This window comes from Neolamprologus brichardi, unplaced genomic scaffold (genome assembly GCF_056152115.1).
Source record: "Neolamprologus brichardi isolate AB-2024 unplaced genomic scaffold, ASM5615211v1 NODE_ptg000039l+_length_168595_cov_1, whole genome shotgun sequence".
NCBI lineage: Eukaryota > Metazoa > Chordata > Actinopteri > Cichliformes > Cichlidae > Neolamprologus > Neolamprologus brichardi.
Window position 1 is genome coordinate 35,373 of NW_028270041.1, and position 18,821 is coordinate 54,193.

The window sequence follows — 18,821 nt, forward strand, 5'->3', positions numbered from 1 at the left end:
GGGCAGTGATGGGGAAGGATAATGTGGGTTTTTCCTCTCTGAACTCGTGGAATTATTTCCCAAATAACTGTGGCGATTGCAGACTGCAAATGCTCTGAATTTATTAACTGTCAGTTTGCACTCAAACGCTAACACCTCCTCCAGCATGTGTAACGCTGTGCCTCCTCTCCCCTGAAGACTTGTATTCAGCTTCTTCTGGTTCGCTGTAATGTCCACAAAGTGCAGCTTTTTCAGCCACTCTGGCTGTTCCAGCGCAGAAAAGGCGAGCCCTTTGCTGCTCATGAAAACTTTCACCTCTCCCAGACATTTTCCAATTTCATTGTACTACTGTACTATGTATGACTGTGCAATGACAATAAAGAGTTATCTTATCTTACATGGAGCAAAGCGTTTCAGCACCTCTCCTCTGGACAGCAGGACTCTGTCATACAGCAGGAGATCAGGGTAAATGCTCTCCACCTCATCCAGTAATGAGGTGGAGAGCATTTAAACCTTTTGCCATTATTTTATTGATGATCTGAATGACAACATTTATGACCTCTGTGCATTCTACAGGAAAGGTTTGCGCACACAATGCCTCTTGGTGCAGGATGCAGTGAAACGTCAGCAGCTTTCTATCCAGTGACTTCTGCAGCCAGGCCACAAAGCCCCTGTGCAGTCATACTTACCATACTTTTATTTTTATATTTCAATATCACAATAATCTTCTAATTTAGAACTACAAGTTAAAAAAGAACTAATATAAATAAAATACACTTCAGCTAAATACTTTTCCCAAACCACGTGGAGCCGCACTATAAGTCTAAAGAGCTGCATGTTATCTTGCCACTCGCTGACCTTAACCTCCCTCTCGTGCACAAAGGTTCTTCTGTTTGCCAGGTAGGCTTCCAAGTCTATGTTTTTTTGGCCTTTCAAAGACCATAATGACTTCGTCTTCCAAGTCATACCAGTCGTTTTATGCGGGCGTCACATTGCTGCTCGTAGCCTCTGGTCCTGCCCCCACTTTTATTAGCATTGCCACCTCCTTGGGAATCTCGGTCATTCTACCATTAAGAAGCAGAACATCAAGGTCAGTGTTCAAACATTAGGCTGTTTGAGGAACACGTTGGGGGAAAACAACAGAAAAAGACAAACATTTCTTACCACTGGTAGGTAGCTGACTAAAAACTGAGCAACATGCTTAATCACCACCTGCATTACAGAGAAAATGTGTTTTAGAAAAAGAGAACAGGAGGAACTAGAAGAATTGTAAAGTGCACACATAAGAAGCCATACTGGGAAATTGTCTTCTCTGCGTTTTCCAACTACTACAATTTAAGGTCCTGCATAAGCTCCATCTGTCTAAATTGAAGGTTTCAAGGATGCTTCCAGGTGCGGACTCAAGATGTGATCAATGTGGCCAGAATTCTGCCTCATTGTCACATATGTTTTGGACATGTCCTAATATCACTACTTACTGGTCTAAAATATTTAAAACTTGGTCTGATATTTTTAAAGAACAGCCCCCCCCCCCCCCCCCCCCCACCCCCCAGACCCAGTAATGGCACTATTTGGTGTAGCTACAGTTAAACGCTTAAATAATAAACAAATTCGTGCTCTGAGTTTTATAACATTGCTTGCAAGACGCCTTATACCCCCAACTCATTCTGCTTTGTTAAGACACACAATGTATCATTTACAGTTGGAAAAAATTAAATTTTCACTGAGAGATAATGTCAAACAGTTTTACCTAATTTGGCAACCCTTTATAGATGGGATGGATGGCCTCCTCCCATATCTGCTCCAAGATTATACACATTGGCAGGTGTATTGTTTTTTTTTTTTTTTTCTTGGGAGGGGGGGGGGGGGGGGGTTGTTTGTTCTGGGTTTTTTTTTCTCCTTTCCCCCTCCTTTGTATATACTTATCTAGGTATATAAATGTGTATGTATAGACATAGATATATGATCGTTTATATAATGGTAATTATATTTTATGTAAAAAGGAGGGGGAGAGGAAGGAAGGGAAGGGGAAAAAAGGGAAAGAAAAAACTATGTCACTGTAAAAGAGATACTTTGTTGCCTGATTTGAATAAAAAAAAGGGAAAGAAATTGGACTAAACTCACTTGAACTCTGACTTTGTCTGCACTTAGAACTATCACAAGACATTAAAACAAAACATCGGGCATTGATGACATCACAGGAATCTAACATTCTAATCTATGCAAACTGTCTCCATGGCTACATAATATCAAATTAAATCATAGCAAAGGAGTAAAAAGCAGGATCAGTCTTAGGGTGTATGTTACATGTTTGCCAGTTTGGATGAGTGAGTGCAATACTTCATCGGCCTGTGTTGTAGCAACCTGTTGAACCTGCTGAGAAACTTTTCTTTGTCCACTCTGCCCCAAACTTCACATGCTCCATAAAAGTCGAGGCCTAGAGACCTCTGCATAGTTATTAGCATTAGGTTATCAGTATCATCTGATATATATGACATTTACAGTACAGTACTCACACATGACATAGGAGGAATAAATATGAACTTTTTGACATAAATTTGATCATATGAAATTGGATTTTTTTAAAATATGAAACTTTTTCCTTCCGTCATGCGTCAGAAATATAATATATTAAGTTTTGAACATTTTAAAACATTTAAGTTTGCTCGTTGTATTTATAAGATCCTACATGGACGTGCTCCACAATCATTGGTCAGTCATGTTAAAATCCATTATCAGTGGAAAACAAACCTGATCCTCTACTAGAGGCGATTGTGCAATACCTTTTAGACATAACACTCAGCAAACAGTTATTATCAGTTAAAGTCAGTGAGATTTGGAGTGATACATGACACATGACGGAATAAGACACGCAGACTTAGCATGACGAACCGACGAGGAACACGTACACTGTGAATACATACAGAGGGAAAAGAGGACTAGAGATGAGACATGGACATAACTAAGCACAAACAGAACATGATGGCTGGGGGGAAAACACACGTGACAGAAGGAATGGGTCACAAGGGCAAAACATGTAAACGAGAGGAGGAGACGGGAGAAAAAGACATTACTGAAATACATGAAGGGCCAGGGCTGGGGCAGCCAACCAGTCACAGACAAACAGCCACATTTTTTACTGTGTCACCGCAAAGAGCCACATCATACACCTGGGCACACATGAACATCACCCATCCCTTCCTCTGTCCTGCGTTCAGTTTAGGGTATCAAACTCAGGACCCTAACCCCATCAGGCCGGGGTCTTTGTGTGGAGTCTGCATGTTCTCTCCAGCTTCCTCACACAGTCTAACGACATGCAGTCAGTGGGGGTCTTCTCGCCCCGTTCACATTCACACAGAGATGCATTGAAGATCACCTTGTGGTTAGTGCCTTCTATTCGATGTACAGACTGAATAATAACACCTTCTAATTAGTTCTGTCTCCTATTGGTGCTCTTCTACGAGTAATCAGTGCTTGATGGCTTACTAAGCTTAACTTTTTTTACAACATTGATAACAAACACACACAAAACAACAACAACATATATTATCTAAAAAAAAATTGATTGGACCACATTTTGATGTTCATCCTACATGTTTATTGGGATTGTCTAATGTCTGCGACGGTATCTTCTCCCACGTCTGCGGACACCCGAGGCCTTGTGGGCTCTCCTGAGTCTGCGAACGGGGCGAGAAGCACGTTTGCGTCTATAGCTGCGTCGTGGCATCGTCCAAAACGGCGGTACCTGCTCCACGTCACGGGTTCTATTTATGGACTCACCTGGCAACTTTAGTGATGTCACTGCTGATGTTGTCACTGTTGGTGTGACCTCATGACTCATTCATGCCATCTGAACTGTGGTGTAATTATGAGGTCACAGGGGGACGTGAATTTATTCACAAAGTTGAAAGAGAGTTTGGGTCATAACTCAAAGACACAATGATGCAGTCAAATCATTGGAATTAAATATCTGTAAATTACACGATTTAGAGGGGTCTGACATCACATCCAGTCTCTCTGCTGTGATGTCAAATATCAACGCCCAAACCACACGACCGACAAATAACACAGAACACGCAGCCAGTGACGCACCAAACACACACCACGTTTAGTGACCAATAAATCAAGCGCCACAGGTGGTGTAAATGACAGCTCAGGGATGTGTAATGATGTTGACTTTTTCTGTTCTTGTTCCTTTTTACCAAGCCGGGTTTGTTGGTCCTTGTTTCCCTCTCCTGCTGAGTTCCTCCTGACGGAGTTCATAAGCCAGTCAAAGATCTGCACGTCACAATGGACTGAGATGTCAACTTCCTCCCACCAAAAAAAGAAAAAAGTAAAGTCGTCATGCAGCAGGAGAACAAAAAGTCATACTACAGCTACTGCACCCCTCTAATTTATTAGATTCTTTCAATCATGTGTTTCATAGGGGCCTCGGAGCACTTCTGCACACTAAATGAGCTGTGCTGGAACTTACACCATCACGTAACCCATAAAGGAAATCTCTTATTCATAAAAAGAAACAAATGTTTGCTTTGATTCCTCCTTGAGAAACTGAATGTCACGGTCCTGGGTCGCTGGCTCAGTGTTTTCTGTTTTGTTTTATTAATCTTTGATTTCTTGATGTGTCTTTGTTAGTTCTTAGGTTTTGGTTCTGTGTCCCCGCTGTTCTGTGTTGGTACTGTGCCTCTACATAAATAGCATCATAATTTCATATTTTGTCAGCACTTCCTAGCAGTATGTAACTACACAATAAATGTCAGGGTTTGCGTGTTGAGATATGAATGGAGGACCCAAGATGCAGGCACTGCTGATGTGAGTGAGCTTTATTTATGGAGAGTGACATACAAACAAAGGCGAGGGAGGCGAGAAACAAAACTAGGAAAACCTAAACTGGGAAAGCTGAGAACCAAATAAGAAACCTGGACACGAGGGAATGGAGTTAAAACACGATGACAAGCAGGAAAAACAGCATGGAGGAACACAGACGGACCAGTAACGCACACAAGAGGACGAATGCTATAAATTAGTGATGGCCCGCTTGAAGCTGACGCTCCGGCGCGTGTGTCAAAAAAACCAACACACCGCTTCAGAAGCACTCTGTCGATGCTCGATTCGTTTGGCCACAGTCACGTGATCAGTGACGTCCAATTGTGAATTGTGAATTCCACTCTGCAGAGTGGGCAATCATAATGAAGCAGTTCAGTTTTTTTGTAGATTCAAGCTGCTCTTCATATTTTTGACCAGCAGATGTCACCACAGAGGACTGTGTTAAAAAGCTTCCAGTAATGAATCGTTTTTAAACACAAGCTTCAGAAAGCTTTGTTTGGCCATCACTACTATAAATACACACAGAGGGAAACGAGGAAACTCAGGAGGGGGACACAGCTGAGCCTAATGAATCTGACGAGACGGGTCATTCATGTACTGTACATGATGCGGGTAGATGCTGTACGTTTATGGGCTGCAGGAGAGACACAGATTTGTGCAGCTGAGGTTGTTTGGGGTGCCTGCGTGTTCGCCTGCTGGGCCTGAGCGAGCCTCTCCACATCTGTGGCCCGGCGGTCTCTTCTCTTGCTGAGGATCTTAACGTAGTTTGCTGGGACGAGCCGGTGGTCTCACCGTCCACGCTGGCCAGGAACCAGCCACGCACACGGGGCTGTAGCTCTAAACACGAGGGAGATAGTTGTAAACATGGGGCACGCTCAAACAAAAGAAGAGCCCTCATCTGTTATTTCTAAGATAAGGAAAACAAAAACAGAAGGTTTTGGGTCAAAGCACTCAGAATCAAATGTCCCGCAGCCAGTAAAAAGCTCATCACCTTTAGGAGCGAGGTTGAGCATCTCTCCAGCTTGCATAGAAAGCTCCTCCTGAGAAGCAGCTGTAAAGTCATATTCTCCTCTGGCCACCACGTGGTCGTCCTCCTCGCTCGCCCAGTTAGTGTCTAAACCAAGCAAGGAAACTGAATGAAAGACATTCATCATTTTAACTGGTCTGAACCAAAAACAAGTCCTTCTGCTTTTCCTTACACTTGTAAAGTAACTAATGGCATATGGAGCTATGGTACCCAATTTATTTGCCACTGAGTTACACAAAGGCACATATGATGTCATACAAGCAGACTCATCTTTACACGTGTACTGCAGCCCTGAACATTACCAGCTTCAGATTCTATTATCAAACTTTGCAACAGCAGCCTTAATTACTTTGAACTCAAAACAATTAGCACCTGCAGCCACTGTCCTGTGTTGAGTACACCTCTCAAAACAACTAAATGTACTCATATGAATATGTGAGTGCTTGCTGTTCCATCTCTTCAGCCTGCTGCACAAACCTGCTGGGGGGACGTCCTCAAGGTGAGGTGTGTGTCTGTATCCTCCCAGGCTGTAGCCGCCACCGTAGCTGTAGCTGTAAGGCCTGTAGCCACCACAGATGGAGCTCCCATAGGGGCTGTAAGAGGGGAGAAGGAGCTGTTGGATGGACAGTAGGACTGCTGGACCTTATGAGGGGGCACCAGGGGCGCCATCCTGGGCAGGACAGAAGGGCTAGCAGGGGTAGAGGAGCCTGTAGCTAATCCTAAATCTGTAGATGTGTTTGGTGACAACATAAAGATAGAATATCAGTAAAATCCACCCATAATTCATTGCAACATTAACTGAGCAAAGCATTAGTTCAGAAACGTCATGGAGTCGAGCTAAACCACAAACTGAATGAACAGCTCATAGAGTGGCTCTCTTCCACAGCGTGTCCTTTGTCCTTTCTCCCTCCCCTCAACCCCAACCAGTCCTCAGAGGCTGCCCCTCCCTATACCTGCTTCTACTGGAAGTTTCTTCCAGTTAAAATGGTGTTTTTCCTTCCCACAGTCACCAAGTGCTCGCTCAAAGGGCTTGTTTTGATCATTTAGTTTCCTCTGTATTACAATAGGGCCTCCACCTTGCAGTATAAAGTGTCTTGAGGTGACTGTTGTTGTGATTAACGCTATATAAATAAACTGAAATTGAATTGAGTCAACTTTTCCTCCTGCCTCATCTCCAGCTCTGCTACTCTTCATCTGTACAGACGGTGGAAACACACAATAAATTCACCATCAACCAGCAGCTAGCGGCAACTTTTAGCATGGGATGTTTTCTCACATGAGCTGACGTTATGAACCAGTCAACACACCTTAAATATCCTTAAATATCATTATCACAGCTCTGATTGTTCAGCTTCTCCAATCTGATGACCATATTCTCTTAACCTTAAAAAGATATGTTGATATGTCCAAAAAAGATAAAGATGTGTCAGATTTAATTCCATTTCCTCACTTAAAGTGGAAAAAAGTGTCAGGGTGGGGGGACTGATTGAACTGTGATTGTGGAATTTGCCTCACACAGGTGCGTTCACTGTTGCTTGTTTGAGAATACTGCTGTATATATACAAATGCTGACTGCATAAACAAACTGTTGTACAGATATTTTTAGAATGATCTGAATATATTAAGAAAAAGACAATAAAAAACAATGACTTGCAGCATCAAGCGGAGGACTTTAATCTTCTCTTGTTTACGAGTTTGGGGACAGGTGAGCAGAGGACTGACAGATGAAAAACACGAGCTTTCTCTAAGGGTGTTGCCTCTCCCTTAAAGACAGGCTGAGGAGTTCAGTTACTCAAAAGGGGCTCAGAGTAGAGCTGCTATTCCTACACGTTGAAGAGAGGCTGATGAGAAAAGGAGAAAGAGGCCCAGGGCAGACCTAGGACACTCTGGAGAGGCTATATCTCTCAGCTGGCCTGAGGATGTCTTGGTGTTATCCCAGAAGAAGTGGAGGAGGTGGCTGGGGAGAGGGAGATGTGGGCTTCTCTGCTTAGGCTGCTGCCCGGGTAAACCAGTCCTTGATAAGCAGAAGAAAATGGATGGATAACAATAATAAGCAGAAGAAGCTAAAAGACACAAATTTAAAATAAAACATTATTAGTTATTAATTGAAAGATATAATTATTCAGCTATATAATAACTCAGCTTATAAATATATATGTAGGCATTTTTTGGAAGGAAATTATCGGGCAAAGGAACTGAGTTTGTTGGCAAACAGCAGCTACATTTTCTTCTGAACTGACAGTTAGCAAGTACAGAACAAACAGAAATGCAATGAAAATATTTCTGCGGCTTTTATTAATTTCACTTATTAACCAGAACTGCACAAAACAAACAAAAATGCTCAATTAACAGAAGAGAGAGAAATCTAGCGAGACACACTGACTAGGACACGGCCTCAGAGGACCAAACTAGCAGTCAGCCACTTGTACGGCTGTGCAGATAAATAATTAGTTGCTTTTGTATTCCTGGGACTTCTGATCCTCTCCAAATACACAGGGAAGTACCTGATGCAGCTAGTTTTGGGTACTACCATCACCAAGCATTTAAAAAATCTATTAGAGGATAATAAAGTGTTTTCACCAACCAGAAGAAAAACATATTTTAGCGTATAAAATAGCAGTCTCTTCCAAACAAGTCCTTTAGCATGCTGATGTTAAAAAAGATCATGTAGAGTAAGACAGGCATAGAGAACAGCACTGATTGGGAGAGGCTTTGAACAGATGACATACTCAGATCAATTCAACATATAAGACTTTAACAATGCACAAGCATCTATCAAAAACCTATTTAATCTATCATCTGTGATATTATTATATACAATTATAATGTATTGTTCATCTCCCTTAAATAAACAGGCAGCCTTAAGGTATGAAATATTCATTTGTCTACTGTTTCAGTGGCTGATAGTGCCCCACAGGCCTCAATGTGAGTTTGAAGCCATTATAATCTTCAAGTTGTTTAACGATAAACAGATTTTGAATGAAAGCCACGGAACTTCGGTAGCACAAAAAAGTCTATATTCTTTGTGTCCATATGGATCAGTCATATTACCATTATTTCCCCCTAAGGTTGCCAAAAGCACCAAGTTAATACTTGAAAAAAACTGCAGCAATACACCAAAATAGAATCAATATTCTGTTTACTTGGTGACAACAATGCTTTTAGCCTTCAATCAGAAAGCTTGAGTTGGCTAGTTAAGCATCGGGCTAACGTTTAAAGCTTTCACTTTGGGGAAGTAACTCGCATTACTGCTACTGCTGTGTAATCTTGGTTAAATTCACAGCATATTCCAGAAATTACCCTGCAATAACTAACTGTTAGAATAGCGGCACCGTATTGCATCACACTGAGTGCATTTCAATCATTTATCCCGCGAGTTTGCTAGCTAGCAAAATAATAAAAACGATTTTAAAAATTAGCATGTGTAACGTCCACACTGAAGAAAATGATTTACTAGGACTTACGCAAACTCCTCCACAGTGAAAACGTACAAATCCTTCTTGCAGACTCCTTCTTGTATTTTTCGTTTTCCAGCAAACACTCATTAAAACGGCCTCCAGGCACGTTAGTGCGCTCACCCCCGACTGTTCGGGGAGGGGGGGTCACACATTGAAACAGACTGACGTGCAGAGGTACAAGGCAGCCCAGGCAGAGAAATGTTGCTTTTAGACTTTGCCATTTTATTTCTCTATCTGATAAGAAAACTATTCAGTCAGATAGTTATTTGTGGTGAATGAAATACAGTTTCAAGACGTTTTAAGCACCAAATCCGAAATAGAAGCACTACAATATATCCAAGATTTTTCAAGGATTTCAAGCACCCGTACGAAACCTGCATATGCAGTTGATGATTGTTAAAATAAAATAGAACATTTTCATCAATTTCTTGTTTGCTTCGGAATCTACGACATGGCTATATACAGAAAAGCTCGACATGTTATGCAAAAGAAAAAAAATACACGAACAAAAATTCTCGTAATTGTCATTTTCGTAATTTCAAAATTCTCCAAAACTAACATTTTCTTTGATTGACTCATATTAAATTGCCTACGGTCAAATTTAGTGTGAACAATATTACACAAACAAACATGTGTGTGTGCGCCTGCGCATACATTAGAATCACTTTGATCCCTTGTGACGCGGTAGCTTTGCTTCGATCCTTCATGACGTGGTAGCTTTGCTTTGATCCCAAAACCCATAATACGAGCACTCACCCATTATACTTTATGGCATAACGGACGTTGACCTGACACCAACCCAAACCCTTTCCAGATGTTTTCAGAGCATTTTACAAAAGAAACCAAAACAAGTTCAGTTTTGTTTCTAACCAATTCACAGAGCAAACAGACAGATCGTGGCTATTAAAGTCAACAAGAGCGACCCTGAAATTCTGCAACAGGCAAAACTGACCAAAGAACAATTTCAATACGAGACAGATTATCAATCCAAGGAACATGGATATATAAAACCTAAGCGTTTCAATGACCTCGAACAACTACTGAAGGTTAGGCGAGCACCTGAAAATGGTCAACCATTATTTGTTAGTCTAATCAAACAGATGTTGGCCATGTTTCTGAGGTCGGTTTTCTCCTTTTTTATGTTGTTCTTTCAGTTTTTCTCCTGAGATGAGGTATGAAGTGTCTGTGGTGCAGCTGATCTGGTCTGTCTCGAGACAGTCCAGGCTGCACTCACCTGCAACAGGTGGAGACTCACCAGAACATTCAGACCTCACAAATTGTGTCTTTCTCAACTCTTCTATAAAGGGTTTCTCTCAGGAGGGGAAGGCAGTGAGGCCTGGAGGAGGTCCACCCCATCACGAGGGCTGGCTAGGCTTTCGCAGCCTGTGTGAGTGTATGTGTCTGCACGACCGTGTTTATTGTTTTATATATTTCAAAAAGACGCATGTCCTCACATCTGCAGTTTCTTTGGTGGATCTGGTCTCGTCTGTCTTGAGACAGTCCAGGTTGCATCCACCTGTAACAGGTGGAGACTCACCAGTACATTATGAACTCTGAATGTGTGTGCAGTGTGCGCAAAAGTTTCCATGTTCGGATTTCTTTGGGGGAGTTTATCTCTGGATGTGTGTAAATGTATGTGCATTCATATGTGCCTGCATGGAGATCTGAGGTTGGCTGGTAGGATGGACCTCTGCGCATAATCACATGTGTGTGCAAGCATTTCCGTGTTTGGATTTCTTTGGGGCGGTCCATTAATGTAAAGAGCGGTGAGGCGGCCCGCTCCCGGTTTTTCCTGCTTTCTTTCCCGCACCTGGATGGCGTCTCAACCTCCTCATGAGGGCTGGCTAGTTTTTGGGAGTTTGTGTATGTGTCTGTACAACTGTGCTTATTGTTTTGTGTATTCCAAACTAACAGGATTATGACATCACATATATTTAGAGTCTTACCACCAATTTGATCCTTTGATCCTTGAATCCATAAATAGGGGTGAGAAGCGATGACTTTTAGTCCATTAATCACAGCATTTATGTTCGCAGAATTGAAACGTTCGCCAGAGAAGTATTTTGAAACATCTGGATCCTTTTCGGAGTAACTGTTTACAGATTCCAACATGTCTCAGAGAAAACAACCCTACAGATTTTTAAGGTAAGTTTTCTTTCTTTTTTCTTTTTTTCTGTTGTTCACTAAAAGAAAACGGACTCACACAGGCTCACCTCTACATGGCTGCCGTCTCCTCTAACCCTGCATGTTTCTAATGCAAGTTTTCTCCTTGTTTATGTTGTTCTTTTAGTTTTTGTCCTGAAATGAGGTTTGAAGTGTTTGTGGTGCACCTGGTCTGGTCTGTCTTGAGACAGTCCAGGCAGCACCCACCTGTAACAGGTGGAGACTCACCAGGACATTCAGATCTCACAAGTTTTGTGTTTCTCAACTCTTCTGTTGAGTGTTTCTCTGAGAAGAGGAGTGCAGTGAGGCCTGGTGGAGGTCCACCGATATAAAGGGTGGCCATGTGTGTGTATCTGTTAATGTCTGGATGTGTGCAGACTTATGTGCCTTAGTTTGTGTATGCGTGGAGATCTGAGGTTGGCTGGTAGGGTGGACCTCTGCACATAATGACAACTGTGTGCAAACATTTCCGTTATTGGATTTCTAGGAATTTGGTTTCTTTGGGGGACAACTGCTTAGTGCGTGTCAGAGTATGTCAACTGCTCAGCGCGTGTGAGAGTATGTCAACTGCTCAGTGCGTTTGAGACTATGTCAACTGCTCAATGCATGTGAGAGTATGACAACTGCTTAATGCGTGTCAGAGTATGTCAACTGCTCAATGCGTGTGAGAGTATGTCAACTGCTCAATGCGTGTCAGAGTATGTCAACTGCTCAGCGCGTGTGAGAGTATGTCAACTGCTCAATGCATGTGAGAGTATGACAACTGCTTAATGCGTATCAGAGTTTGTCAACTGCTCAGTGCGTGTGAGAGTATGACAACTGCTCAGTGCGTGTCAGAGTATGACAACTGCTCAGTGCGTTTGAGAGTATGACAACTGCTCAGTGCATTTGAGAGTATGACAACTGCTCAGTGCGTTTGAGAGTATGACAACTGCTCAGTGCGTGTCAGAGTATGTCAACTGCTCAGTGCGTGTGAGAGTATGTCAACTGCTCAGCGCGTGTCAGAGTATGACAACTGCTCAATGCGTGTCAGAGTATGTCAACTGCTCAGTGCGTGTCAGAGTATGACAACTGCTCAATGCGTGTCAGAGTATGTCAACTGCTCAGTGCGTGTCAGAGTATGTCAACTGCTCAGTGCGTGTCAGAGTATGACAACTGCTCAATGCGTGTCAGAGTATGACAACTGCTCAGTGCGTGTGAGAGTATGACAACTGCTCAGTGCGTGTGAGAGTATGACAACTGCTCAGTGCGTGTGAGAGTATGACAACTGCTCAGTGCGTGTGAGAGTATGACAATTGCTTAATGCGTGTCAGAGTATGTCAACTGCTCAGTGCATGTGAGAGTATGACAATTGCTTAATGCGTGTCAGAGTATGTCAACTGCTCAGTGCATGTGAGAGTATGTCAACTGCTCAGTGCATGTGAGAGTATGACAACTGCTTAATGCGTGTCAGAGTATGTCAACTGCTCAGTGCGTGTGAGAGTATGACAATTGCTTAATGCGTGTCAGAGTATGTCAACTGCTCAGTGCATGTGAGAGTATGTCAACTGCTCAGTGCATGTGAGAGTATGACAACTGCTTAATGCGTGTCAGAGTATGACAACTGTTCAGTGCGTGTCCGAGTATGTCAACTGCTCAGTGCATGTGAGAGTATGTCAACTGCTCAGTGCATGTGAGAGTATGACAACTGCTCAATGCGTGTCAGAGTATGTCAACTGTTCAGTGCATGTGAGAGTATGTCAACTGTTCAGTGCATGTGAGAGTATGACAACTGCTTAATGCGTGTCAGAGTATGACAACTGTTCAGTGCGTGTCCGAGTATGTCAACTGCTCAGTGCATGTGAGAGTATGTCAACTGCTCAGTGCATGTGAGAGTATGTCAACTGCTCAGTGCGTGTGAGAGTATGTCAACTGCTCAGTACATGTGAGAGTATGTCAACTGCTCAGTGCATGTGAGAGTATGACAACTGTTCAGTGCGTGTCCGAGTATGTCAACTGCTTAGTGCGTGTGAGAGTATGTAAACTTGTTGCGGGGTCCTCTCCGAAACTTCTCCCGAACAAATGCAGGCGTAGTCAGGAAGCATTCAGTGTGGATAGTTTATTCTGCCGGCCTCCCAGGTGCACAAAAGATTTTTTACAAAAAAAATAGAAAACTGACTTAAGTCAACACAAAACAAACATCTATATAAAAAACACAGTCTGCATGTTACCCTCTCTGTAACATCTCACCGAAAAAACCCAGGTAGGCCCTGACAGCCTTCTTTTATACCCCATGGCCCCTCCCACTAGGCATAATCGTCATCTCTTTATTATTTCTTCTCCTCAGCTTATTTCCAGCTGTATTCCTACAATACATATATAAGTAAATACAGACATTTATGGCCAATTCCAGGCAGCCTACAGTGTTTCACAATAACCAAAAAAACAAACAAAAATAATGCAGTTCACGTGACCTTTCAAGCGCGCCCGAACCCACTATTTGAACCCCGGAACACCATACCATCGGCTTGCATAACCACTCGTACAATCGGCAATCACAGCGAGTCTACGCGACCGACTTTATTAAAGGTAAGTGGGAAAAATATGTTGGCCACCCTCTGCGCCGCTCAAAATATACCTCTCACCCCTTTTTGTTTATCTGCCCGGTCGACGAAAAGACACGCAGCCACCGTAATTGTAGAAACTAATGGTGGTGGTGCGTGTATGCGCCCAGATCAGCTGTCTGTGGCCCGGGACGGTGTAACTCCGTTACATCATCCCCTTCCACCTGAAGGTTGGCGTTGTGCGGCAACCTGGAGAGATAATCTGCCACTACAGTGAGCTTGCCTGGTCTTTGACGGATGGTGAATCTGAACGGCTGCAGTGAAAGGTACCAGCGTGTCAGTCGGCTGTTATGGTCCTTCATGGAATGGATCCAGGTGAGCGCTCGGTGATCAGTTTCCAACTCAAACTCCCTTCCAAGTAAATAATTCCTGAGTTTCTCCAGTGCCCACTTAATGGCCAAGGCCTCCTTCTCCACAGTTGAGTAGTTGGTCTCTCGTGGCAGCAGCTTTTGGCTTAGGTATAGGACCGGAAGCTCTTCTCCAGGGTCCCCTTGGGCCAGCACTGCTCCCAGGCCGCTTTTGGAGGCATCCACCTGGACCAGAAATTTCTTCCTGAAGTCTGGGCTCCTGAGAACTGGGGTCGTACACAGGCAGGTTTTCAGCCTTTTGAAAGCTTGTTCACATTCCGCTGTCCATGTGACAGGATTCCGTTGGTCCTTGCTGGTCATAGCAGTAAGAGGGGCCGCAATAGTTGCAAACTGGGGCACAAATCTTTGGTACCAGCCAACCAGCCCCAGGAAGGGGCTGGTGCGAGGCCGAGGGCAGTTCTGGATAAAATCCACTTTATCCATCTGCGGGCGCACCACACCTCTGCCCACTTGGTAGCCAAGGTAGCGGGTCTCCTGCCGTGCCCACTCACATTTAGAGGGGTTGAGGGTCAACCCTGCCTTATGGATTCTTCCCAGGACTTCGGACAGGTGCTGCTGATGCTCTTCCCAGGTGTTGCTGAAGATCACTACATCATCCAGGTAGGCGGCACTATAGGGGTCACACCCCTGTAGTAATTTGTCCATCAGCCTTTGGAAGGTGGCCGGAGCCCCATGTAGCCCAAATGGCATCACCGTGAACTGGAACAGGCCGGCAGGTGTCCTGAAGGCGTTGTACGGTCGAGAAGACTCCTCCAGTGGCACTTGCCAGTAACCTTTGCACAGATCCAGGGTGGTGATGTACCTGGCCGCTCCAATCTTCTCCAGCAAACCCTCGATTCGAGGCATGGGGTAGGCATCAAACTCTGAAATGGAATTAAGCTTCCGGAAATCAATGCAGATGCGTAGGGAGCCATCTTTCTTGAAGATGATGACCACCGGGCTACACCACTCTGAGCAGGACGGCTCTATCACCCCAAGACCAGCATCTTCTCCTGTCGCAATTTATCCACTAAGTGTTGTGGAACCCGGTATGGACGTTGGGATGTCCATCCTTTAGGCATATCACATGTTCGACAAGGGTGGTCCTGCCGGGGTTAACTGAACACAGAGATGGAGTCTACCGAAGGATTTGGAGTAGCTCAGCAGCCTGCTGTGGGGTAAGATGAGTCAGCACCGGAGACATTGGATCGGCTCCCTGCTCGGGTTCTGTCTTCCCTTCTCTTGGCACTTCTCTTGCCATCAGAGCTTTCGCAGGGGCCTGGTGGGCACGCTCTTCCCATTCTTTCAGGAGATTCACATGGTAAGTCTGCTTCGGTTTCCTCTTTTCAGGAAGATGAATCTCATAGGTCACTGGCCCCATTCTGCGAAGAACCTTGTATGGCCCTTGCCATTTCGCCAGAAGTTTACTGTTGGCTGAGGGGAGAAGTAACAACACCTTTTGACCAGATTGAAATTCACGTTGCCGGGCCTATTGGTCATACCAGGTCTTCTGGCTTCGTTGAGCGTCTCGCAGGTTGACCTCGGCCTCTTCATGGTATCTCCCCAACCGATCTCTCATTTCCAGCACAAATTGCACCACTCCTTTATCATTTGGAGCAGAAGCAGGAGACTCCCGACCCTTCCGGAGGAGATCCAACGGCCCCTGCACATCCCAACCATAGAGTAGCTCGAATGGTGAGAAACCAGTGGAAGCCTGGGGAACTTCTCTGTACGCAAACAGCAGGAAGGGTAGCCACTGGTCCCAGTCTTTCCCAGTGTCTGACACAAACTTCTGCAGCATCCTCTTCAGAGTTTGGTTGAACCTCTCCACCAACCCATCTGTCTGTGGATGGTAGGGTGACGTCCTGATGGCAGAGATGCCTAGCTGGTTGTGGAAGAGCTGCATCAACCTAGAGGTAAAGTTAGTCCCTTGGTCGGTCAAAATCTCATCTGGTATCCCCACCCGGGAGAACAGCTGTACCAGTGCACGCAGAACATTGGGTGCCGTGAGCGCACGCAGAGGGAAAGCTTCTGGGAAACGAGTCGCATAATCACACACCACCAAAATGTACTGATGACAAGCTGTCACAAGCTGTTGGTGGTCACCGTCAACAGCATACAACACATTTTTGTCAACAATGAACTTCTCTTTCCCTCCCCATTTTCCAGTTTCCCCTTCAGTCACATTAGCAAACAAAACTTTCAACGTTTCATCCTCCCTTTGCAACAAAGGGATATTTTCTGGTACATCGCATTTCATGCTCTTTGTGTCCGGCCCCTTTGACCATAGCTGCTTCTCAAAGCGGCGTTGGCAGCGGGATTTTCTTGGCCCATTAGTGCCACCCTCACACAGACTACTGTCAAAGTCTGGCAAGGGTTGGCATCCAGCCTTCGCCTGGGCTCTAGTGACCACTGGGCCAGACACATTTAATTTAGCATTCCCCTTATCCCCCACATCAGTCTCTGTCCACTGTTCTTCTTTTTCTTGCAGCAAGTCTATGAGTACAGGCAAGTCCATCCCCAGAATAACCTCTACAGGCAAGTTCTTTACCACCCCAACTGACAACAGGTAGGGCTGTTCATTAATAGTCACTGTTACCTCCACTTTTGGGTATGGATGTTGATCACCATGCGCACATAAAACTTCTTCCTGTCTGCTATAGTCCACACTGTTCACTGGTACCAAACTATGCTTAATTAAAGACATAAAACTACCAGTGTCCAGCAAAGCAGTAGCCTGCTGACCATTGACCTTTACTTTTTTATAGCGTTGCACATCCACTGGCTGGACCCTTGTGGGCTCCATCTCCAGCCGGGGTGCATAGCAGGCACCAGTGACTTTAGCCTTCCGGATAGGGCATACCGAGGCTTTATGACCTGGCTGCTGGCAATAATAACAAAGACAGTCCTTACCCGCTGCTCGTAAGTTTGATGCCTTGGGGTTTTCTGGTGGCTTTGGGTTGCTCTCCCTCTTCAGAAGACCCGATGATGGGAGTGGTGGTCGCTGTGGCGTCCCAGATGAGCATGCAGGTGGTGCTCCTTTACGCGCATTGAAGTACTGTGACACCAGCTTAGCAGCAGTCAGTCCATCTGCTGGCTCATGCTCCCTCACCCTGGTCCTCACCTCCCCTGGAAGTACCCGGATTAACTGCTCCAAGATGATAGCTTCTCCCATCTCTTCTTTAATATGCTGCTCTGGTCGGATCCAGCGCCGATAGAGGCCCTTCAGGCGATAATAGGTCTCAGTGGGGCTCTCACCAGGTGGAACTGTATTGGACCTTAACTTCTGCCGATACGTCTCAGAGGAAATGTCAAATTTGGTTAGCAACGCAGCTTTTAAATCTTCATAACGATTGGCTCTTTCTTCATCCATTGCAGTGTAGGCCTCCAACGCCTTCCCCGATAGCAGTGGAACCAGACGACCGGCTCATTCACTCTCTGGCCATTTCCAGGTTTTGGCAACTCGCTCAAAACTCCACAAATAGTTCTCAATGTCTTCCCCCATCTGAAAGGGTGGAATTTTCGGCCCAGCAGATCGCATCCACTTTGAGACTGACTGGATGAGGCTGTTGGTCACTGCTTTTGACTGAAGAGAGGGAACCTCCTCTGGGGGATCCCGGTATCCTCTTTGGTGTGCAGGTGTAGGCAGTACCATTCTGGGGCTGCTTGCTGTTGCGGTGCTTGGCGTGGCCGTTGCTGCTGTGGTGCTTGCTCCGGCTGGTGCTTGGGCTGGGCTTTCCTGACCAGCAAAATCTGAATGCAGCTGAGCGTTGGGAGGGGAAACAGTCCTCAGCCCCCTGAGTTCTGCCAACAAAACCTCCTCTCTCCTTTGCTGTCCCGCCAGGAAGTCCCTCATCATCGCATTTCAGCTCTCCGTTTGGGTCACGTGCTGAGGTTGAAGCTGTAGGCAATGCTGGACCAATCCTGCCAGAAACCTCCTCCTCCTCCTCTGCTGAAGAAGACGACGCCGGTACTGTGTCCCATGCCAGGTCCTCTGCTGTCTTCTCCACTGGAAGCTCATGCTGCTGGGACCGCAGCCCTGTGCGCTTAACTGGGAGGCGCGTTTTCCTCTTCCGACTAGCCATCCCACTCCTGACACCATATGTCGCGGGGTCCTCTCTGAAACTTCTCCCGAACAAATGCAGGCGTAGTCAGGAAGCATTCAGTGTGGATAGTTTATTCTGCCGGCCTCCCAGGTGCACAAAAGATTATTTACAAAGAAAATAGAAAACTAACTTAAGTCAACACAAAACAAACATCTATATACAAAACACAGTCTGCATGTTACCCTCTCTGTAACATCTCACCGAAAAACAGCCTTCTTTTTTACCCCATGGCCCCTCCCACTAGGCATAATCGTCATCTCTTTATTATTTCTTTTACCAAACACTCTTTTCTCCTCAGCTTATTTCCAGCT

At 44.9% G+C, this 18,821-nt stretch overlaps 1 protein-coding gene and 1 long non-coding RNA gene across 3 annotated transcripts; both read right to left on the bottom strand.

Moving 5' to 3' along the window:
- Positions 1-4,791: 4,791 nt before the first annotated feature.
- On the bottom strand, positions 4,792-9,497 carry LOC148095926 (uncharacterized). Of its 2 annotated transcripts, XR_015717377.1 has the most exons (4): positions 9,298-9,497; positions 6,311-7,847; positions 5,798-5,920; positions 4,792-5,643 (listed from the first exon to the last, which is right to left on the bottom strand). It is a non-coding gene; the product is annotated as an uncharacterized LOC148095926 (long non-coding RNA). The 2 variants fall into 2 exon arrangements; XR_015717376.1 differs by lacking the exon at positions 9,298-9,497 and having other exon boundaries at positions 6,311-8,534.
- Positions 9,498-15,893: 6,396 nt separating this feature from the next.
- Positions 15,894-17,777, bottom strand: LOC148095927 (SCAN domain-containing protein 3-like). Its single transcript, XM_087837026.1, has 2 exons — positions 16,653-17,777; positions 15,894-16,496 (listed from the first exon to the last, which is right to left on the bottom strand). The coding sequence occupies exons 1-2, from the start codon at positions 17,775-17,777 to the stop codon at positions 15,894-15,896; spliced, it is 1,728 nt and encodes a 575-aa protein (XP_087693152.1).
- Between the last annotated feature and the right edge of the window lie 1,044 nt (positions 17,778-18,821).

Bases quoted from the DNA above. Each gene is read 5' to 3' on its own strand.
- LOC148095927 (XM_087837026.1), bottom strand. From the start codon at position 17,777: ATGGATGAAGAAAGAGCCAATCGTTATGAAGATTTAAAAGCTGCGTTG. The intron at 16,497-16,652 runs GTACCAGAAAAT...GACCACCAACAG, and splicing joins CAAAGAGCATGAAATGCGAT to CTTGTGACAGCTTGTCATCA.